General features: G+C 40.5%; 2 protein-coding genes across 6 annotated transcripts in view; both read left to right on the top strand.

The window, feature by feature from the left end:
• CCDC169 (coiled-coil domain containing 169) overlaps positions 1 to 1,917 on the top strand; it is a 65,601-nt gene extending 63,684 nt beyond the window's left edge. For all 3 annotated transcript variants that reach the window (XM_071448344.1, XM_071448343.1, XM_071448341.1), the window contains one exon: positions 1,724 to 1,917. In XM_071448344.1, the coding sequence (XP_071304445.1) occupies positions 1,724 to 1,883 (160 nt within the window). In that variant the 3' untranslated portion in view covers positions 1,884 to 1,917. The remainder of the gene's footprint in view (positions 1 to 1,723) is intronic.
• Positions 1,918 to 2,665: 748 nt separating this feature from the next.
• The window catches only part of DCLK1 (doublecortin like kinase 1), a 236,203-nt gene continuing 215,681 nt past the window's right edge, over positions 2,666 to 23,187 (top strand). For 2 of the 3 annotated variants that reach the window (XM_071448337.1, XM_071448338.1), the window contains exons 1-3: positions 2,671 to 2,928; positions 5,993 to 6,382; positions 15,777 to 16,123. In XM_071448337.1, coding sequence (XP_071304438.1) covers positions 6,007 to 6,382; positions 15,777 to 16,123 — 723 coding nt within the window. In that variant the 5' untranslated portion in view covers positions 2,671 to 2,928; positions 5,993 to 6,006. Of the gene's footprint in view, positions 2,929 to 5,992; positions 6,383 to 15,776; positions 16,124 to 23,187 lie in introns of all 3 variants that reach the window. The other variant, XM_071448340.1, reaches the window with a different exon arrangement.

The following is a 23,187-nucleotide window of genomic DNA, read 5'->3' as shown; positions in this document are numbered from 1 at the left end:
GTCTTAGAAATACACTATATTTCAAAGTCTGTCCAACAAGGAAAGACAATTTTCTATTAACAGTATACTTTGTTAACAGGATTATTCTATAGCTGTTGAAATGTTTTATTCAAGTTTTTTTTTCTATTTGGAATAGCATTGTTTTAATTCAAATGGAGAACAAACACTAGAAAAAAGGTAAAGCATATTTTAAAGTGCTTAAAAAAAAGCATGGTAAAAATGCTTGACAAACAGACTAGACTATTGTGTTGTGTCTTTATGTTAGACACAAAACTTCAAATGAACAAAACAACATATTTTAAAAGATACTTTCCTACTGGGTTTATACTCCTGCCTTAATTTATACTGTATTCTTTTCTTTTGACCTTTTTTTGATATAGTCAGAGTGAAGGTCTTTCTTGAACATCTGCGAAATATTTTGAACACTTAGGCAAGATGTTAATAATACATGCCAGAGAGATGTAAACACCAATGGGAGAAATAAATTATGTACGTGAATACAGGGCACTATAGCTGAAGTAATGAGTTGAAACATAAGAAACTTCCATTAACCTGATCATCAGAAAAAAAAAAAATTCTTTATCATTGGAGGAATTCAACTTTAAAGGGATGTTTCCTTTGGGGAGCAGAAGCCCCAAGACATTTAAATGAGACATTTACAATGAACTGAACAAAATAGCACTGAAGAATGTTAAAGAACACTCCTTTTTCAGGACCACAGTGGTATTTTCCATCTCTAATCTGTGTGATTGTCTGCTTTTTCTTATCATTTAAGATTGTCATGAATATTTTATTTGATTGTTGACCTACAAAAGAAGTGGTTTAAAGAATATAGTTTTGTTGTAAGACTACCAGAATTCTTTTAATATTAGTTTCCATTCTCCTCCCGCATACACCAAAGTTGCCAATATCACTGGTATCTGTTTTGTCTAAGCACAGACCAGGACATTTTCAAACACAACAGACTAAAAAGCTGGTGAAATATTCAATGTGGATGTGCTCATTTTTTAGGAACTGGCACCTGAAAAACAAGTCTTTATAGTAGTGACTCTGCACCTCATTGTCCATAGGGGAAGAGTTAAGTGCCTTAGAACAAGATCCACAAAAACTAAGCTAGGTGGTAAGAGTGTGCTGAGGACACAATTGGACATTGAATTCTGACTCTTTTTGATGTTCAGGTATTTTAATACTATTACTCATTTGAGCAGAGGTTTTTTCTGAAGGTTTTAGGTGCTCATTTCTCTTTCAAATCTAGGGGAAAATCTGTAGCCAGAAGACTCCTGTTTGTTCTGTTCTTTAGCGATTAAAAAACTCCTCCAGGATGATGAAGACAAGGCTACAATTAATTTTTCTCCTTTAGGGAATCTCCTGTCTCCTGAGAACATACATGTGGACTTCTCTGGGGGAAAAGAAAAGAAAGGGAGTGCTCCATCCCCTTCTTTTGAGCCTCTTACATTTTTTGTAGATGGAAGGCTTGGTGTGCCTTCAGAGAGATTAAACAGGAGCCTCTATTCTGATTAAAGGTCTGTCAAAGGGAGCAGGGCACCCTGGGCTTAAGTCCCTGCTCCACTGATTGTCTCTGGATTTATGGATATAAAACACATAAATTGTCCGTAATACAGACACACAAAGCCATCTTTTGTCCTTCCCAAATGAGTGCCATAACCATGAGGTTACAGACTAATTCCCTCTCTCTGATCTAATGCATTTTTAATTCTTTCAGAGTGGAGCAGCTCCAACAGAAGGGACACACTATGTTTTCTTCTCTTCCATGTCCCCCTGGACCACAGGCTGTTTACCTGACAAGCAGAAGAGGACTGAAGTCTTTGCTGCACAAAGGGAAGCAAACCATCTCCTTCATCTCGAAAGGATCTCATCACTGAAATTTTTACACTAAAGTGAAGAATAACAAGCCTATGAGGAGAAAGCATCAAGTATGGCTGAAGTTTTGTGTGAAGGTTGACTTGGCAAACATCCTCCAAGACCTGATGGGCTCAGGGGTTGGGTGACTCAGTCAGATGAAGCCTGAGATACATTTAGCCAAATACATGTTCTGAGAAATTTCATCCTAAAAATTGTAACATCTATGGAAGTTAGTCACCTCCAAGGTCAGCTGTAACTAAGCGAGTAGTATGAATCAGCATAGCTCCTGCTTTTAATACCTAAATTCCACATCAATCCCACCTTCAGCACCCAAGTCATGTCATGGGGCTTTGGAAACTCGGTGGGATTTCAGTACCTCGCGCCCAGGCGAACCTCCTGGACGTGCCAACATACCCATTTGCTAAAATTACTTCCCAAGGCGTTTTTCGGACTCGGGCCAGATGCCCCCCTCGGCAGGCACAGCTCTGCCCCGGGCACAGGCAGCTCTGGATCGGGCACGTCTCCCGGGTCGCGGCTGCCCGGGGCGGAGGGAGGCGCCGGGCGGGCCGGGATGTGGCCCGGGGAGGTCCCGCCGGGATGGTGCCCGATGGTCCCGGCAGGGCTCGGCCGGCACCCGACGCGCTGCCCGGAGCGGCTCCGGCATTCCCGCAGCGCCCATGGAAGAGCGGGCCCGCAACGGGAGGGAGAGAGGGGGAGACAGCGGCGGCGGCGCCGCCCTCTGGAGAGCGCCTGGGAGAGGCTGGTGTGAAGAGCCGCATTTCAATGAGGGCCGGGCTAATGCAAATCACTGCAACCGGCAGCAGCAGAAGAAAGGCGAAGCAGCTGCAGCCCGGGCTCCCCAGCAGCGCGCTACAGCCAGGGGAGGCGTAACAAAGGCAGCAGAGCCGCTTTCTGCGGCAACTACTGCGCCTACAGCCGGGTGGTCGCGGGGGGAGGGCGGGAGCCGCCGCTCTTTGGCCCCTTCCCATTCCGAGCCGCCGCCTTCCCTCCGCGCCCGGCCGGCAGGTCTGAGTGAGGAGGTGCCCGCCAGGCTGAGGAGAACAGGTAAGCACCGGGGCCGGGGCCGTGCCTGCCCTGTCCTGCCCTGTCCTGTCCTGCGCGGGGGCTGCGGCGTGCGGGGCCGCCGGGGCGCGGTCGCGGAGCGGAGCGATGCACCTGTGCCCATTGTGTGGGGCGGCGGCCTCTGCCGGGCTCTGCGGGAGCGGCTCCGCGGGTGCGGAGCGAGTGCCGGGCTGCGGGAGCGGCTCCGCGGGTGCGGAGCGAGTGCCGGGCTGCGGGAGCGGGTCCGGCCCCGGGGAGCGAGTGCCGGGCTGCGGGAGCGGGTCCGGCCCCGGGGAGCGGGCGCGGCGCTGCCCCGGGTGCCCCGCGGCTCGGGCATCCCGCGGGGGGCTGAGGTGCCCGGTGCCAGCTCCGGAGGAATGGGCGTGTGTCGCACACGGTTCCCCTACCCCCGCAGAATAAACCCCATCTTTTCGTGAGCCCGCTGCCGCATGCATCCGTGTTCCCCCACCAGACCCGCCGCCCTCCCCCGGTGGCTACTGGTCATCATCCGGCTGCTTAGTCGCCCTATGATCTGCGCTGGGTCCCAGTCACATCGCGGCGTAGTGTGGTGGTTGTTTTTTTTTATCAGCATGCGTGGTTTTTTCATGGAAATGCTCATCCACACCTGTATTATAAATAATTCTTTAACAGATGTTAGGATGTTAGGGTGTGAAGTGTTGGCGTGGTGGTTTTTCAGGGGCGTGTCTGCTCGTTTTTGCGTATCTGCCTGTATAAGACTATATATTTATACACATAAATGGAAACATCAGATCAAATTGTTTAGGATTTCTTTGTCTGCTCTGACCTTGTGGTTTAGACACGCTTTTCTCTACATACCAGGACTGTGGAGCTAAAGGGGAGGTCTATTTCTGCTTTAAGGATGTATTTGGGAATTACAGATAGTATTGATAAAAGCATAAACGTGTGGAAGAAAGGACAGTGACTCACACTTCTTCTTGCCCCTCGTCCAAAATTAATAAAGCTGAAAGAGAATATCTTTGTCTAAACTTTTTTTTTTTTTTTTGAAGGGGGTGTATTAGAGATGGTTTAAGCAAAGATAACAGCAGACCTAAGAAAAATCCATTTTTCTTGGCACGGGAATTGCTTCAGAGATACAGTTTCTGAATTGTGCATTCTGGGATTGTTTAAATCTGAATAATAGGTTCTCACTGGAAATGGATGGGAATTGAAATAACTGACAAAATTTTTTTAACATGGAAGCAGTGATGGTGTGTTCTCAATCCTAAAATGTGGCCACAAAGCTGTATTTTGCATTTAACCTATAGAGTGAAATGCCACAGCAAATGTTCATTTCACTGAAATGGGATGTAGTGTGCATGGGAAAAGCAGAGATTAGTCTTTTTTTTTTTTTACATATATAAGAAAACACATACACTGTACTATGTGTAGGTACTTCTGAAGGATTTACAAATATAAATCCTGCATTTATACATAAGCATATGATCCTGTGTCAGTGTAACAAAGTCAGTTGTGAGCTGTAACCAAAGTAGGGTAAATAATTTCCACTAGGGCCCCACATTTGCCTTAGGTTCCTGTGCTGGTCCAGCACATGGACTGCTCTGAGAAGTTGCTGAGCACATCAACTACAGCTTTGCAGCATCAGGGTCCAGCTGTATAATCATTGGTTTAATACAAACTTCTGCAAGTCAAAGAGCATCTGTAAGTTTTCCTCTATTTCCTCCTACTGTGCTACAGCTGGTTTGAATGCATCTTTTTTTTTTCTTAATGGTCACATCATTATGAGTGGTTGAAACAAAGCTAGTGCTTGCTGGTTTTTTGTCTTTTTATTGGAAATCAATGAGAGAGGCCACTTCTAAATTAGGTCTATGTATCTGTGCTATAAATAAATTTTCAGTGCTTTACCATTCTGCAGACAACTGCAAATCTAGGTGGCTCCTAAATTAAAATGAATATGTGTAGAACCTAATGATCTTTTGATTATTCTATTTTTTTGTATTTTTGTGTCTTCTGTTTGCAAAGATTAATGTGCACTTTGTATTATTTAGTCTTGTGTTGGTTGTCAAAAAGTAACAGAAGTATTTGCCTCCTAGATTTTATTTCAGAACATGTCAACCTCTGTTTATGTAAACTGTATTGAACAACTGGGATTGTTTTGGTCAGGGCTGAGGGGTGTTTCTCACAGTCAAACATGGGAGACACGGATTGCTTATTTGCTCAGTGGCACTGATTTTATCACCCCTTTGGTGATGGCAAACGAAGCTGTTGGCCTTAATCAATTTGAATATTAGGCTTAGGATATTAATAATACATCTTGCAAGACATAGAGCCCTGAAGTAGCTTGCTCGTTGAAAAACACTGTCTCCTAATATATTTTTTCTTTAATTTTGTGCCATTTGAGCCCTTCTGTTGGTTCAGAGTATGTAAAAGCATTTGTGCAAAGACAATGAAATAATGTATTACAAAGCTTAGGCTATGAGGAAACCAATGGTTGGAATATGCAGGTAGTTTTTAACATTGGGATTGACCCACTATGTGTGATAGTCCTGATTCTCATTGCCAACCTGCCAGATCTATTCCTCTGAAAATTTCTTAATTACTTAGTTGTTGGCAACTGTCAGCCCTTCTGAAACAACACCTCTTGAGATCACAGTTGGAACCAAGAGTTTAGTGGAGGCGAACAGTTGAGAAGGTAGGTGAGACTCAAATAGCCCCTGAATATAACATGAGAAAAAGTAGAAAGCTGATGCATTTATTCCTTTTTTCCAGTAGGTCAACTTGGTCACCTCATTTTCCGAGATACAATTTGAATTTGAACAAACACTTCTCAGTGTTTGCTTATCGTTAGCATTTGGGTTCATGAGTGACGTTATTAGGACATCTAACTTAAATGTAATTCTTAAGGCGTGGCAAGAGGCTTATGTGTGAAATGACCACGTGACTGTAGCATGGTTTTATTCAATTTTTTTTCTCAAGCTAGGAAATAGTCCTCTGTAATAGCATTATATAGAACAGGAAGTCTTAAATTCAGCTCCCTTAAAACTTCTAAGTTTCTTAAGCTTTTTCTCTCCTCTTGTGCATTCCTTAGGTTGAACTTCCAAGATGTCCCTTGGGAGAGATATGGAGCTGGAGCATTTTGATGAGCGTGATAAAGCTCAGCGATATGGCAGAGGGTCCCGGGTGAATGGTTTGCCCAGCCCTACCCACAGTGCCCACTGCAGCTTTTACCGAACCCGCACTCTACAGACCCTGAGCTCTGAGAAGAAAGCCAAGAAAGTTCGTTTCTACCGTAACGGAGACCGGTACTTCAAAGGGATTGTATACGCCATCTCCCCTGACCGCTTCAGGTCCTTTGAAGCTCTCCTGGCTGACCTGACCCGAACTCTGTCCGACAATGTGAACCTGCCCCAGGGAGTGAGAACAATCTACACAATTGATGGCTCCAAGAAGATTTCCTCCTTGGACCAGCTAGTAGAAGGTGAGCAGTAAGATCTGGAGGTGTAAAGTTAGGTTTCAGTCGGCCTTTGTCTAATCTTTTAAGTCTTTCAAAAAGAGGTGATGGTATTCTTATTGATAAAGGAAGGATTTTCAATGGTCTGACTAGAATTGTGGATATCTTAAATGACACCTTGAAATATTGTTGCCTTGCTACTTCTTTCCTTCTTGTTGAATGTGTCTAACCTTTTCCTTTCAACTTAGTGTTGATAGTCCTGTATCCTGAAGATTGCATCTAATCTTTCTTTTCATAAAGATGCAAGGTCAAGCCAGTGAGAGTTTAGTCTGTTAAACTTCAAAAGTTCTGTGGTGCTAATGAAACTTATGTGAAATTCAGTTCAGATGTTTTTGGTTTTTTAAGTCTCTGGAGCCTAGTGAAGAGCTCTACCTCTTCTCTACAGGTAAATATGTCTTAAGTAAAATACTAGCGTCTCATTGCATGGCATAAAGTTGGCCACCTGTTAAAAGAGTAATATTGTAGCCTTGATTCAGCTGGGGTAGATTGTAAACTTTTTTCCTCTGTAGCATGTCCCTTTTCCCCAGTCATAGAATTGGTAAGGTTGAAAATGACCTCTTACATAATTGAGTCCAACCATTAACCCAGAACTGCTAAGGCCACCACTAAATTATGTCCCTAAGTGTCACATCTGCATATCTTAGAAGCCTGCAGGGATGGCCTGTTCCAGTGCTTGACAGCCCTTTCCATGAAGAAATTTTTCCTCATACCCAATCTAATCCTGCTCTGGCTCTACTTGAGGCCTTTCCTCTTGTCTTATTGCTTGTTATTTATGAGGAGAGAAAACACCCACCTTGCTACAACCTCCTTTCAGGAAGCTGTAGAGATCTTAGGTTGTCTGTTAAATAAAGCTCATGTACCTGCAGTATAAACCATCACCAGTGGTTTAGTCAGAGCCGACAATTCTTGGTACCTGTAAAATGTCAGACATGCCAATCATTAATAAGCCCATTGAGAACAAATTTATCATTCCTTCAGTGATAGTTCTATTGCCAAAAGAAGCTGTCAGCATTAATCAATTTGAATATTAAATTAAAAAAATTAATAGTACTTTTCTCAAGTATTAAGAATAGCTAAAGTAGCTTTTCCAACATGAAATGCTTCTGGACTGCAGTGGGTTTCTAGTGTAAAACATCAGAATATACAGAGTATGAAGGCATTGACTATCACATGGCTATAAATGAGAGTGTTTTTTACCCATGAAGTTCAAATGCAGGTACTTGATTGTGTTCCAAGAAAATAGAGGTAGAACAATTCATTCATTTTTGCTTCCATCCTACCCGTGGCCTCAGTGTTGCCATGGACAAACCAGTAAAGAATGGATAGATAGCCACCAGACAGCCAATTTAGAATTGTAACAGAGATTGTAATTTCTATGTGATTTTCATTTTTAGCACCAGGTGAGAGAACTTACAGTACCAGGATGTAATGAGAGGATCAGAAAAAGGCTAATATGGAGAGAGAAGAATAAAAGGGTAATGGCAAATGTGGCTCCTGAAAGAGGAGTGCAGCTTTGCATAGCAGGTGTTCAGCCACCATTGGGTTGTCTCCTTTTTGTGTCACAGCAGAGGAAAGCTTTTTAAGTATTGAGAACCTGATATTCTTGATAATCTTCCTTGTGTAAAAAGGAAAGTAGGGGGCAACATGGAGATGCTTCAGAAAGAAAATTGAAGGGGCAGGATTGTCTGTCTAGGTTACAGGTTTAGGGGTTAGGGCCAGAGGTGCAGTGAAATGGAAAGGAAACTGGTCTGAGGAGCAATGTTATCAATTTCAGGGCACAGTTAAAACTATATTTGTCAGGACAGTATTTAATTGCCAGAGAAAATCAATTTCTGGGAGGAAAGACCAATATTAATCAACGTCTGTTTAAAAGCAGTCTTTGTGCATTTGCTTATTTGATTGGTATGCTCAACAAGAAGCAAGTTTCATTGATGTTAATGTTGATTTGCCCAGTCCTTTTGCAGCCAGTCAGAACCAGTTTTGAAAATAAAGAATTGAATTCAAAAATAAATCCAGCAACCTGTGAGATTGGTTTATTTTGGCATCCTAGTGAAGGATAATACCAGCTATTAATCAGTCAGTCAAAATGAATGACAGTGCAAGGACCTAGGTTTATTTTAAAGAAGGCGTTTGGGATTTCTTTTTGTCCTGTGGGACTTTATTCCATACCCTTCCAATGAATACATCTTCCCTTCCTGGTATAGTTCAAGGAGTACAGTCTTGTTTTCGTGTCCCATTAGGACTGTGGGATTTACAGAAGTCAGTCTTTGTCTGGAAGAAGAGAGTTACATCCTTATTCTATCTGAAAAGGGGCTTCTGTTTATTTGTATAAAACTGCAGGGTGGGTTGTTTCACTCACAGAACTTCACAGTGGAGCAAGGGTTCATATATTATTAGCTCAATGATGGTTTTTGCATAAGCCTCTTCCACTCTTTACTCTACAAATTTATTAGAGTTTGGCTCGTCTGGTACAGCATTAATTAGCTTGAAGCTGTGCTTTGTGTTTAAATAGCTGGAAAATCACTTGATTTTTGCCTCTTGCCAAATAACATTTGTGCTCCAACTACTGAAATATGAAGTATTGCTTTCTTCATGGTGAGACTATTCCCTTCCTGTGTGAATTCACTAATTAATTTATTGAGACTGTTATGAATTTATGTGATTGGAGGAACATTGATTTGGTGATTCCAATGTAAAGCAAATGTATAAAGCCTTGATTTTTAGAATTGGTTTTTGCCTTTATGCCTGAGGAAGTGAGGAAGTTCCTGTACTCTTACCTTCTCATGTGGTACATAAAGACAGAGAGGCTCGTGAGGGAAATGAGACAGCAGCCGCTGTCTTTCATCCCAGAGCTAAATACACAGAACTGCATGAAATACAGTCCCAAAGGAAAAAGATTGTAAAAGAGCTGTTTTGCTTCAGTTATATTTAGTTTCATTCTGCATACAGTTCAGAGCTGGCATGGCTGTGTACTGGTGATGTAGATTATTTTGAGATGGACACATTTTCTCTTTATTTGAAAGTAATGACATCCCTGGACGTGGGGGTTTTGTGGGTTTTTGGTTTGATTGATTTTTTTTTTTTTTTTTGTATTTCCCCCCCCCCCCCCCCCCCCCCCCATCTTTTTGTTTGGGTTTTTTTATTTTCTTTGTTTTTCTTAAGACTTACGTGTGTGAGATTGGTTGGAATTTGATAACAAGAGGCATGTACTGTTGTAAAAAGTTTCACATGGTCTGTAACTTCTGTCATCCTACATGAAGGAAATAATGCAATGGATTCGGGTTCCTTCTTTTTGTCAGCCCTGCTGTTTGGACCCTCTCACGTTTAAAGAATGTATTCTGAATGTGACGTGACTTTATTTCCTAGGCATGACATGCAATCAAAGCATGTAGAAACAATAAAGATGAAGTTGCTCTTGAAAGCTAAATTTTTCAGCTGTAAAGGAAGTTTCAGGAAAGAACTTTGCTTTTCCAAAACTGTATCAACCTTAGAGCAACCAATCTTAAAGGTGGAGAGATCTTACCCCCAAAATAAAAATGAACATTGCAAGGTAACTCTGAAACAAATATTTACAGTTTTTACTCCTGGGGTCCTGCTATGTGGAACAAAGACCACAGTATCAATCTGTAGCCAGAACTGCATCTCTTTCTCATTAATTTTATTATAATATTACCTCAGAGTTTTGGGTATGAATCTGAATTCATTGTTTTAAATTTCTACGTATACCAACCACAAAGGTAACCCTGCAGCTGAGAGCTGGCCGTCAAAGACCAGCCGAAAGCCCCAGACCACAAGGCTGAGAACGTACTGGGAAACAATTTTATCACATGTCAATATTGGGTGCACTGCCAAATGATTCTAAAGACTTCTGTCTGTGTCTGCATGTTTTGTGTAGGCATAATGGCAAAAACAGTTTTAAAGAATAATCTCAAAAAGAAAAATTAATGCCTCTCAGGGATTGCCTTAGAGCCACAAACCTTGTTGAAACCTTTTGAAAGGATGCAGATGTGCCAGCTTTAAAATCCAGTAATAGCTGTAGCCAGCTAATAACTCTTGGGAGATGTGAACCTTGCTGCAGGGCAGAGGAAATGCTGGGTCACATGAGGACTTGGGAAGGCTCTCTTGATGGAGGCAGGCAGTTTGTGCTCAGAGCAGCAGAGAAGCTGCCTGCCAGTGCAGGGTTCAAAAGGCAGTGTCTCCTTGCTGAAGGGATCGGCTGCAAGAGTTCCTTACCTGTTTTGTATATGGGTCTTGCTGCTCCTACTGTCACCTCATTTCTCATATCTCAGCTTCTCCCTCTCCTTCCCAGTACTCCTGCTGCCTTCTTGACTCTGCCAGCCACACGGGTGTTGTTGGTGAGGAGCCCAGCCAGGTCAGACTGTAGGAATTGATTGACGTGGTCTCTGATGCTCTCCAGAGCTAATGGCTTCTTTCTTCGAGATCATGCCTACCTCAGCAGCTGGGAATCGATGGGCTGGAAAGATTCATATGCATGTGTAATGTGCTATCAAAATAATAATAGTAAAATATCTGTTTAAATGTTTGTAGAGCTGAATCTATGTGGACATTTGTTTGTAGGATTAAATTTACACTGGATATTTACCATGGACTTGATCCAGGGCTATCAAATTTAGGGAAACTTGGACTGAATCCTGTGGCAGAAATGGCTGCAATCCTTATATTGTTTAATAAACAAACAGCTGAATGATCCTGTTGCATAAAATAGTAGAGGGTTGTTCTGGCACTATTTATTTGATTATTTGTTCACCCATTAGCCTGTAGATTGTCTTCTGTCTTGCTTAACAGCTTCTTGGAAGTCCATGTGATATCTTATTCTAGGTGCTTTATTTTTTGGTGGGCTTTTTTTTAAGTGTGTACAGTGTCTGTCTTACTTGTAACAAGATTGCAGAAATTTGAGGGGACAGAGGAAGTATTTTTGATGAGGGGAAATAACCCCAACTTTTTAGTCTGAACTGAGAAGAAAGTAAGTTTGTGAAAGAAGTCCTTTCCAAGGTCAGAGGAGATCTGATTTGAAGTTTCTGGTGCATCTGATTGCTGGGTGAACATGTGTAGGTCAGATTTATTTCCTGTAGATGCTCCATCTCTTTTGCACTGTTGCATTTTTTTCAGACCCTGCAGGAAGATAAGGCAGCAGCAGTGCGGTTAAAGTAGGTTATTGTTCTATTAACTAACACATTTGGGAACTATCAAGTATCAGTAATTTATTTCATTCAGGTCATCTTCCTTTTGCAATCTGCTCTGAGTAGTGAGGGGCAGTCAGAATTTTTTGTCCTTTCTCCTGAGGGATTGATATTCTGCCTTTTGTATGTATAAAACCAAAGGGTAGAAGTGAATAAAGGCATGTATGCTTAGGCATGGAGTGCTGGGTGTGCTAAGCCCTTCCCCATCCTCTTAACATATCTCTTGTCCTATCTGTTGGGGAAATGGACCCCAGTAAATCACTGCTAATTAATAAATTGACTTTACATTCCTACTGCATACTGTACTCCAAGGAAATCAACACTATTTTCCATAAATTGGCAAATCCTGACCGCCACAAAGAGGGGTTGTGTTCCCTCTGTTTGTGAGATTCAAACTGGTTCTCTCTTCCTTCTCCAAGATTTCCACCTAAGATAACTGGCTTCCTCATGAACCCGTTTTAGGCTAAGTCACTTTAAGCACAGAAAAGCAACACAAAAAAATGGCTTTTAAGAGATGATGCTTTGGTCATTCTTATAGGGAGAATATCAGTAAGCTGAAGTAAACAAACTGCTAATACCAATGTGGAAAGCAGGGAGACACTTGCATCAGGAAAGCTCCAGTACTTACATGCAGTGATTCAATGTCTCCTTAGCAACCACTTTGTACACACAGATATTATTTCTACAAATATTTAGTAAGTGAAGCAAGACTTGAAATTCTGTCATGACCCATAAGAACTATCCTCCAGTGTTGCATGTCTCTGATAGGTCAGTTGCATTGAATTTTGACAGATGTGCAGGTAGTAGTTTGTGGGGTTTTTTTGTTTGTTTGTTTGTTTTTTGTTTGTTTTTTTGGTTTTTTTTTAATTTTGTTTGTTTTGGGTTTTTTTTAAGCATAAACGATGTTTTGGGATCGGCCCTTCTACATGATTAGCTTTATGAATAATTTCTCAATGTTAAGATTTATTTTATTGTTACACATGGCATTTCCCAGAATTGTTGAGCAGTTATACAAACTAAATTGTAGGGTTACTGACCAGCAAGTTTGAAACTGACCAGCAAGCGCTGTGCATCTTTTTTGCAAGGTTCCAGTGGTATGTGTTTCCTTTGCACTGTTGGTGTGAAGAGGCTCTCAGGAAAGAGATACTTTCTAAGGTGTAGTAATCACTTTTTTTCCTAGATGCCAGATCTCCCAAAGCAACTGGGTGTTCCCCTTTTCTTTTCCTAATGGCTATTGATACTGTAATCAAGAGTCAAAATTCCATTAGTGACAGATGACTGCGCTGTGAAACCCTTGCTTTCCTCTCCTGGGGAGCTGCAATCAAATTGTCACCGTTAAATAGGCATTGTTGTCTGTGCCCTTTGCTTAATCCAGTTTCTTCAAAGAATCCTTCTCAACACTTGTTCTGTTAGGAATATAGTGTCTGGAGGTCGTTACTTTCTTCTTCCAGCTGCCAGTTACTCAAAGCCGATGATGAAGAAGCAATAGCTAAAGCAGGGAGATGGATTACTGGACTTTTAAGTCATGCCCCTTGTGAAATCTTTTTACAGTCTTCTCTCCTGGAGGTACTGGTGAAAAAAAGGGAATGAAAATCTAGGTGAAGACCTTTTGTCCTTTTGAGATTCCTCTGTGTACAAACACCAGAGGTACTAAAGATTTTTATTCTTACAGGCCTCACTCTTAGGACCAGGATGCATGAAAATTTCAGTCCCTAACTAACATCTAACTCTGTATTTCTATATAAAATAGTTCTTACTAAAGATATTTTATCTTAGAAGGCCTTGGATGCTCTACCTCCAAGGTGTTCTGTAGAAAAATATGAGCCTCTTGAAGGGAAAAAAATTATCTTGGTGTAAATATTTTAGTGATATGGTACCATTGGAAATGAGGAGAGGGCAAAAGTGCTTATGTTCAAACAGTCCCAAACCTTCAGTGATTCTATTGGTCCTTTTTAAATGATCATTCATATAAATTTAGTTTTGTAATGAAGAGCTGATGTGCAGTTAAATGCTACAAGGAATCCATCTGACCTTTAAATGTAGCTGATATTAAAAATCATGTGGAACGCTGTCCTTTCAAGAAGGGGAACCAAAAGAGTTCTTAATAAATTAAATGTAAATCTTCTGAGTACACTGTGTATCGACATTTATTTATGAGCCTACCCTTTGAGAAGTGAGTTTTAATTTGAAGACTTGATTTTAAATAAATGTTATTTTCTGCAACTGAAGTGACCAAATTCCCTAAGAGGGCTGAACCTGAAAATCCAGATTTATATCCCCCCTGCAAAAAAATAAAATAGGAGGTTGCTGGTGGATTTTACTGCTTTCAGCAAACACAAGTGTAGACAAGAATAAATTTTGCTTAAAAATTTTGAAGAAACTTCTGCAAATTATTTTATAGAGCAGGTATTTATTGTATTGAGAGCAGTCTTACTTATAGTAGGATTTCTTTTTTTCCCTTAAAACTTGCTAATTTTGTGGATGTGGTGGGTGCATTGAGTAGCTAATACTAGAACAATTGGACAGGGACATGGATAAAAGAGAATCTTTACTGTTTGACCAATCATTACTGTAGCTGAGCCCTTCTAGTCTGATGTTGCCATATACATATCTGTCTATCTATGCAGTGGCTAAAAGGAAGATCCTTCCTTTATCCAAGCCTCATGTCCCAGTGTTCCTGCCTCCATTTTTAAATGTGGTGACTGTGTGTCTTGCCTGCATTCCTTGTGTGCTGTAATAACTCTAGAATTGGGTTGGGTGCCTCGAAACCCAAAAATTTCTGTTCAGAAATAAATTTGTAATACTTACTTTTCTTTTAATGATTGAACTGTGAGTCCTCTTTCCTTAGAGGTATGGGTCATTAGGCATATTTTTGTTTCTTACAGGTTTTTTGGCATAGGAGGTGCATCACTGAGTTTTTTTCTGGTTTTGTAACGCTGGGTTAAATTTCTGACATGAAGGCCTCTGTGCTATTGAACCCAGAAGAACTAAAACATCTCAGATGTCTCTGTGGTATTGTTCAGGATAGGAGCTTGTATTATTTGTGATTTAACTGTAGGTTGCCAGAAGGTATGGTCTTGCTGGATCTAGTATTGGTCTCTGAGTTTTTTGGTTTTTGTTTGGCTTGTTTGTTTGTTTTTCCTCAGACAGAGTATGAACTGGATCAGCTTGATGTTGCAAAATTAGTAGTGTCTTTGGTATGTTCAGTCAGATCACTGAGCTGATCCAACTCATCCATTGCTACTGCCAGCACAGTCACAGAGTCAAGCTCAAGGGAGAGTTTGGGAGCACCCAAGCAGCTGCCCCTTGCACAGCAGCCTTCAGCTGGACTACTGGATTCTGGTGCTAATCTACATAGTGCTGGGTTTTCTGGCTGATTTCTAGTTCCCCAGAAGTTGTGTGGGTGTGGTATTTGCAAAAATATTTTACTGTAGATAATGCTCCAACAGGAAGAGGAACTAATAGCCACTATTTTTCTTTTAAGTATGGCAAATTTGTTGTGATGAGAAGCCTTTAATTGCTACTCTTTGTCTTCATTTAACCCACATATATATTTAGTCAGTAAATAATACAGGGAGGTTTCTTGTCTATACATGTCCTGGGTTTGTGATGCCTAAAGATGAAAAAAAAAAAATCAAATGTTAACAAATTTCCATGACACTTTCACCCACCTTCTTATAAAACATTATTTGTAGCCTATATTTTTTGGTAATGTTTCATAGTATTTCCTCTGAAATATTTGGGGCCTGATGTTTTCTTAGGAGTGGGCCAGTTAAGCATGAAGGCTGGAGGAGTACTGTGATAATGTGCTGGGCCTGGGCTGCTGGTGAAATACAAACATTGTTTACTGTGTTTACTGACAGCAGTGGTCCCCACTGCAAATAGTGTTTTCTGATAAGAAAACTGCTGCTTTCAAGGATTTTTGTAACAGCATTTCTTGGACAGTTAGCTGAAGAGTGATCTTTAAAAGATCACTCATTTTCTAGTCAGTAGCATCTGAGAAGGGAAGAGATCAATATTTATGCACTGTAGACAAAGAATGTTAAGAATAATATTTAATAACTTGAGAATGATTTGATTTTGTATTTTTCTGCATTTTTTTTTTTTTTCTTCTTCTTTCTCCAATCTGACTTGCTGGACTTTTGCTTTTGTTTCCACAGGGGAAAGTTACGTATGTGGTTCCATAGAACCCTTCAAGAAACTGGAGTACACAAAGAATGTAAACCCAAACTGGTCAGTGAATGTTAAGACAACTTCTACTTCTCGTTCAGTGCCATCTCTTGCCACTGCTAAAGGAGGTGCTCCAGATACAAAAGAGAATAAGGATTTCATTAGGCCTAAACTGGTCACTATCATCAGGAGTGGAGTGAAGCCACGGAAGGCAGTCCGGATCCTGCTCAACAAGAAGACAGCACATTCCTTTGAACAGGTTCTTACTGATATAACCGATGCCATCAAGCTGGATTCAGGGGTGGTTAAACGCTTGTACACACTAGATGGAAAACAGGTAAGAATTTTCACGATGACCATTCTCAGCATGAAGAAAATATAATTTTCCCGACCAAAAAGAATAGTACATTAGCAGAAAAGAGTCCCATTTGCTCTAGAATGTACAGCCAGACCTTCTACTGCTTATAGTGCACTTAAGATCTGTGAGCAGCTCAGGAACACCATGAAACATTACTTGGCCTTGGTGAAGGTCTTGCTGTTTATGATAAATAATAGCTCTAAATCTGTTCTGCTGAAAGTGTGATGTGGTTTTGGCTCTGCGTGCCGGAAATGTAGGATGAAGGATGTCACTTAAGCTCATTCTCTTAACTTGTTTCAGCTTTTTCTTGCAGCAGTTTTATGAGTCATTGTGCTTGGCTTTCCGTAAACTCTAAGAACAAACAGTGAGGATGCGTTTCACCATGATAAATGCAGACCTACTGCTCTCCAGAGTGACTAAATGATGAATCTTATTGCACCTAAAATGGACAATGAAGAAGGTGCAAGCTTAGAAAATGAATGAGCTTTTTTCCTTATTGCAGGAATAAAGGTAGGATTATGTGTGGGGCTCACATTTATTGAGGAGTCTCTTGTGGGTTTCATGTTATTTCTTCTGTGAAATACCTTCAAGCAGCGTCTCTTTTTTTGCTGACTTATTAAATTGCAGCAGAGTGAGATTTTTGAGAGGCTTCTTGTTGAGCTTGGGGATAGAGGGACACGAAAAAAATATTACAGAATAATCCTACTTCTTTTTTGTCTTTCACTTTATTTGTAATTTTTCTATGGACATGTATTAATTATAGCAAAATGGGAGAAGCTCTTAACCTGCTGAAGGGCAAGGCTAATTTCAGCGTGACCTGAATTGATTTAGAGCAATGGTGACTCTAGAGAAATAAGGCAGATATTTGCATTTACAGATGTAACTTATTAAACTGAAGAAGTCTCCCTGAGAAGCTAGAAGCTGCTAGAGACCGTGATATTTCTGCCGTAATATAGCTGCGTTTTTACAGATTCTAGGTTCAATGATGCACAGATAAGCAGCAAACAGTGTTGCTGTTGTGAGATGCTGCCAAATCTGCCTGATACAGGTGAATCAATGCTCAGCAAGATCTGGTGATGTCCTAACACATCTGCAGTTACTGGGGGTGCTGTGCAGGCATAGCTCCAGAAGCAGCTACAGCAGTACTCTCTGATCTCAGAGGGGGCCATTCAAAGGACAAGCTGCTTATTCAGAGCACTGGTTCAAATCAGGGCCAAGTTTGGCTTGACCAGAAGTGCCTTCTATCTGCTGTTTTGTATCAGTAACCTCTGACATAGTTATTGGTGACTGTGTACATGCCTGTAATGATCTCCTTACTGTGATTTTATTGGGAACTTTGACCTGGAGGAAAATGTGGACGTGAAATTCCTTTTGTCTGCAGCAAAGTTGAAGTGTGTGTTGGGGGAAACTCTCAACTCCTGTTCTTTCTTGTCTCATGCTCCAGGGAGCACTAAGACTAGTAAATTTGAGGAAGGAGTTGACATTTTAAAGCTACAGAGGTCAGTGGTGGTCTCTGCATGACATTGACAGATCTTGAATGGTTATTCCAGTTCCTGCAAACCCTCTCAGTAAAAAGAAAATGCAATATGCTTTGTATTTTATACGTAAATAAACTTGTGGTTTAGCTCTGAGGAAGTGCAGCCTGGAAGGATGCCCATGTGGTCTCCTGGATAATGTGTTCTGCTTTTATCTTTTTGTATTTAAAACTCCCCTGTAATGATCGTGCTTAGAACAAACCAAAAGAAACCCCTTTACACCTGTTTTGGAACTCTAATTCCTGAAATTACCTAGTATTATCCTACTACTGGGGCAAAAGGGGTGACCAGATTTCTTGGCCCTTATGTTGGCATAGTTCAGTTGAATCCTTTGTCAACTCATGAGCTTTGACTTGAGCTAAACTCAGTGGTGTTTTTGTTGCCTACCTTGTAGCCTGAAACCCTCGTATCCAGAAGCTCTCCCAAGACCACCACCATCTTCACACTCCTTCCCCTTTTGGATATACACATGGAATTGTGTAGCTCACTGTCTAAGCCCCCTGGAAAGGTCAGGGTTTAGAGGAAGCGGTGTGTGTGTCCTGCAGGTGTAACAGAGACTTTGCTTTCTCCATGTACAGAGCAGCTTTGCTGGCAGGAAGGGAAATGAATGACTCTGCTCAGCAGGAGCAGCCTGTTGCTCAGCCCTGAGTGGGGAAGTCATTGATTTCCTGTGCTGCCAGGCAATTGCTGCTCCATTTTTCTTTGCCAAAAGCCTGATCTCCCAGATGGCGCTGGGGACACGATGATAGATTTTTTTTATTGCTAAATTCAAGCTGTGAATTATTACTGGGAGGAAATCCATGGTAAATCCAACATTTTTCCAGTACTATTTGTAGTTGGAAACTTCTACTGTGACTCCTGCTGGAGTTCTGAAGATTCTGGAAAAGCCTGTGTTGAGGGGCTAAATCTAACAAATCTATGATTAAATCTTTCATCACTAACTTAAAAAGCAATAAAATCTTAAAGCTCTGAGTCAAGAAAAGTAATTTACTGTAAGGATAAGAGAATAAAGCTCTCCTGGGTTCATTCTTTGGGACTATAACTTGGAGACAAGCTATTTTGTACTGTCCTCTCTTCTGATTTTTTTATGAGGCCAACACTGGAATTGCCCTTCTGAAGCAATAATGAGTCCCCTGTATTGTTAATGCAGGTGGGCAGTGTGGTATGTGTATTGTTGTTGGATTCTATAATTAGATGCCTCAGGCTAATAAAAGAAAGCAGCAGCAGTCAGAGACTTGGCATCCAAGTTAGGTGGTTGTCCCATACTGACACTACACATGGAAAAATAATACTCCTAGATACTTAAATACTCGTCCTCAAATAGCCTTGTTAGTTGTGATGTTTTGATCTGTATCTCTAAAATATATTAATAAACATTTTGTTCAGTTAAGAGGAATTTAGGTGATGGCCTATAAAATTTGGTGACAATGCAAAGAGTTTGTCATGATGAAAGAGGTAGTACTTAGACAGTCAGAACCTCAGGAAAGTTTAACTGCTTGGAAGAAAGCTCTCATTTGACATCCAGTTGATTCCCCATCTCAAAAATTCCTTCCTGGTTTTGGAAAATTTAGTAAGTTTTGGTGCACATGATGCTTTGTCAATGTTCTTAGAAGTCCAGGACTTGATTAAGTAGGTGTGTTGCATTAGCCATTTCAACTTTTTAATTTTGGAATAGCAAAAGAAATGTGTTGGGGGGAAACCAAACCAAAAAGAAGAAAATAAACTAAACCTAAAAAAACACAAGAAAGCAATCCTCAAAAAAAGTTAAACCCCAACAAATTTAACCAGTCTGTCTCATTGGGTCATTGGCAGTTTGAAAACTTGATGTTTTCCAGTATTGGGTGGCTATTGACTTAGGATTTCATGCATTACTTTAGTTTTATTAAATAATAAAAAAAAACTAAAACCAGGGTAACTAGTGGCTTATTTGCATTTCCTTATAGCCCATCAGAATTTGTATTTTGACTTCAAGGTCTCAGAAGCCTTAAAATACCATTTCATTTGTGCTAAAAAGGGCACACTATGCAACTACAATCTGATTATAAAGCACACCAATGGCCTGCATTTAGCATACTTTTGCAGTTTAATTATTAATGACTCCTCAGAGCTGGATGGGTTTCACACTGTGTCTGGAATAGTTTGTATATACTTTTATAAATACACTTAATTTCCACTGGTACAATGGTCTTTTTACTCTAGAGAAAGAGATAGAATTACTTCCCTGTACCACAGTGATGCATTAGAAGATGGTGGGACTCTGAGAAGTGTTCAACAGTCTTATAAGCACAGGCCAAATTCAAAAGTTTTCCAGGGGGAAAGCTTGAGGCATTTTCCTTGCCAACTTTGCTATGTAAGGAAAATGAAAATAGAATGAGTAGGTGTAATGGCTGCCTGTAGGAATACAGATAATGAGGGCATGCTCTTACTATGAGCACTACTCAATTTTTTAGATTAACCTGATGTTTAAGTTCATGAAGAGATATTGTCAGCGTTGGCCCTTAATATTATCACATACTTGGGCGGAGAAGAAACACTTTCTCATGACTGAAATGTGTCTTGCTTCTCTGTAGCTGCACTGTTCCAGTTTGATTTCTAACCTTTCCTTAACAGAAGGTGGCATTTTTAGTTTGATGTGCATTTAAAAATGGCCTTCTAAAAGGCAGTGTGTGGACACAGTGCAGACACTGAGGATGCAAGCTGTGTGTGGAGATAGAGCCCAGTCGCTTTGTTGCAAGCTATTCTCTGGTTTCTGTTTGCTTGGTGCACTTCTAGAATAACACCAATGACTGAAACGGGTGAAAACTAATCAAGGTCACATTTAACAGTGATATTGTGAAACAGTGCCATTTTTAGAAATATTATGATGTGTATATTTGTGCAGGGTATTTACAGTTTGCATGTTTTGACAAAGACTAAAGGTTGGACAACTGTGCTTTGTTACCTTGTGCATCCTCCGTGTGCTTTTGGCAGAACAAACATCTGGTTTATAATAGGACGTACTTATTTGAACAGGTGGTTTGCTTAGCTTAACAAGATGCAATCATGCAAATTATTTTTCAGTATATGCATTATGCTGTTGATTTGACTTCAGACAGATAAATGGTCAGTGCCAGAGATACCAGAATAAAAGTCACTATCTAGTTGGGTTTTTTTCCCTCATACACAAATCAAATTACCTTTACAGGTATGAAATACAGCCACAGTTACTTAAAGACGTATACCTTACAGGAAGTACAGTGTGAGGCATAGGATGTCCCTCAACAGCCTTGTTTTAAGCCATTAAAGTAGCTATTAAAGAATTGTGACTGCAAGGAAAGGGAACATCACCATACTGGAAAGCTTAAAGCTTCTTCATAGAGTGTAATATGCTTTTGTTTTTTTGTGGAAGCCCACTATAAACTGGCTGTGTTATGATGCAAAAAAATCCGTCTCCTGTGGACTTCTCATTCTGAGGACACGTGATACCGTAGTTTTTAAAAAGGAATACCATTATTCTAAAAAAATACTCTCTTAAGGAAGCAAAAGCAGCTGTTTGCACCTACACCTAAAATGAGCATGTGATTTTTATGGTTTTGTTCTTAACCACTGAAAAACATTTGAATAATAACATCTGTATTGTACAGTAAATTTTTGGCCAAAGGTATTTTTTTAGGATATATTAAACATCTCAAATGTCTTTCTCTAGACCTGGATTGTCCTTGGTACAGAAACATCTACGTAAATGAAGGTAGGTATCATTCACAGAATAACATTCTCATCTCAGCATTTGGGTAGTGTATATTGTACAACAATCTAGACCAAAGGAATGTTAACCAAAATAAAATTTTTGTTCAGCAAGTGACTAGTTTTGTGTCTGCCTGTAAGTTTGATTCACATCAGCATTTGTAATCTTAATGAAGAAGGTGCATTTAATTTTAAGGGTGACTGGTTGGGCATGTTCTTTGTATTTGTAGCTGCAATTTGTATTGAAGTTTTTGTATTTGAAGTTGTAGCTGCAATCCACTCAAAATAGCACTCATTGACCATTTTCAAACATTTTTCAAAACCAGGAAAAATGTTGAGTGCATCTTATCTTCTGTATCTCAGCACAGTAACTTCATCTTCTCCCTTTTGTTGAAGGCTTTGGAGCTGCTTGCCAAGCACAGGCACATGGGAGATGTTGATAGACCAAAGAACAATGGTGAATTCTCTGTGAGGTGTAGCTGTGCAGATCCTGACTAATTGTGAGAAAACATTAAGTAAAATGACTCCTGCAGCCCACATAAGCATTTTAACAGGAAAGCAGCAGCTCTTGAGGTGGTACTTTAATACTGGACAACTGTCTGGGGTCCTGAAACCCGTTGTGCTCACTCTGCATGAGCTGTTCTTTCCTAAAGGGCTTCTAATGTGACTGCTAGAAGGCCATACCCATCAGAAGATACTGTGCTACTTATTTTAGACATGAATTTTAGGCCCTGTCTGGGCAATTCTGACAGACTACCATGTTATATAGCTATGAGAGACATTTAAAAAATCCCAAAGAGCACCTCTCCACCTTGTAATGTACCTTACTTTCCCTTCTTCTTGCCTGCAGTATATTTAATCAAAATATTTTTTTCCCTTGGGAAGATGTATAATTTTGTATTTTGAAACTGCTTTGGGGGAAGGATTAAAAAGATGAGTTTTTTTCTTAATACTGAGGAAAAGGCCCCTTTGTGAAGACATGATAGTCTGAAAAGCAAACAAAAAATATCAATGAATGAAAATGGTGTGTTTCAGCAAGTTGTGATGTGCTCTGGAGGTCTTGGGAAATTCTTATGGTTACTGTTGAGAAAAGTGGATTTCCACTACAAATTAGACTGTACTTTGAGAAAGGCATAAAAAAGTGGCTTAAAACCATTTGTGCTAGGGTAGAAAATTTGCTGGCAATTGGTGTTATCCTGGTGTTAGAGGTGAGGTCCTTGAACTCTCGTGCTTCTGGATAGGCTGTTTCATTGTCAAGTTATGACATTGACTAACAATTTTAATTGTTACTCAGATAAAGTCCTCTGAGAAGGAGTGAACAGGAGCCCCTTCCATGCTGAAAGCAGTGCGTGTTCATTCATTTGTCTAGGGTCGGTTCTTATTAAGCTGAGACTGACAACTGTGTTGCTCTGTGTCCAAAAGCTTCTCACAATAGGAGTTTCCATGGTTGCCAACTGGCATCCCACAGGAACTGCAGACTGACTTTGAAAATTGAGAAGAGAAGACGCCAACTTCTGCATGCTTGGGTGAGGCTTGTCTGCTGGGCAAAACAAGAGCTGTTGTTAGGTGAATGAGACTGAAAACTTGCATACCTGCTTCAGAATGTGTTAAATGTCACATAAGCTGATCTTAGTGTCTTTAAAGATATCCACATAGTCATTAGGGAGTTTATGTACTGTCAGAAGCCTTTCTTAAGGAACAGTAATTTCTATCTCTTCAAGGTGGAGTTTCGTACTGTGTGAAGAAGTGTTTCTCAGCGGAAAGGAGATGGTGTGGTCATTCAGA

The sequence above is a fragment of the Agelaius tricolor genome, unplaced genomic scaffold (assembly GCF_023055355.1).
Source record: "Agelaius tricolor isolate 1412-34295 unplaced genomic scaffold, bAgeTri1.0.p SCAF_26, whole genome shotgun sequence".
Classification (NCBI taxonomy): domain Eukaryota; kingdom Metazoa; phylum Chordata; class Aves; order Passeriformes; family Icteridae; genus Agelaius; species Agelaius tricolor.
This window is presented reverse-complemented; position numbering and strand designations above follow the sequence as displayed.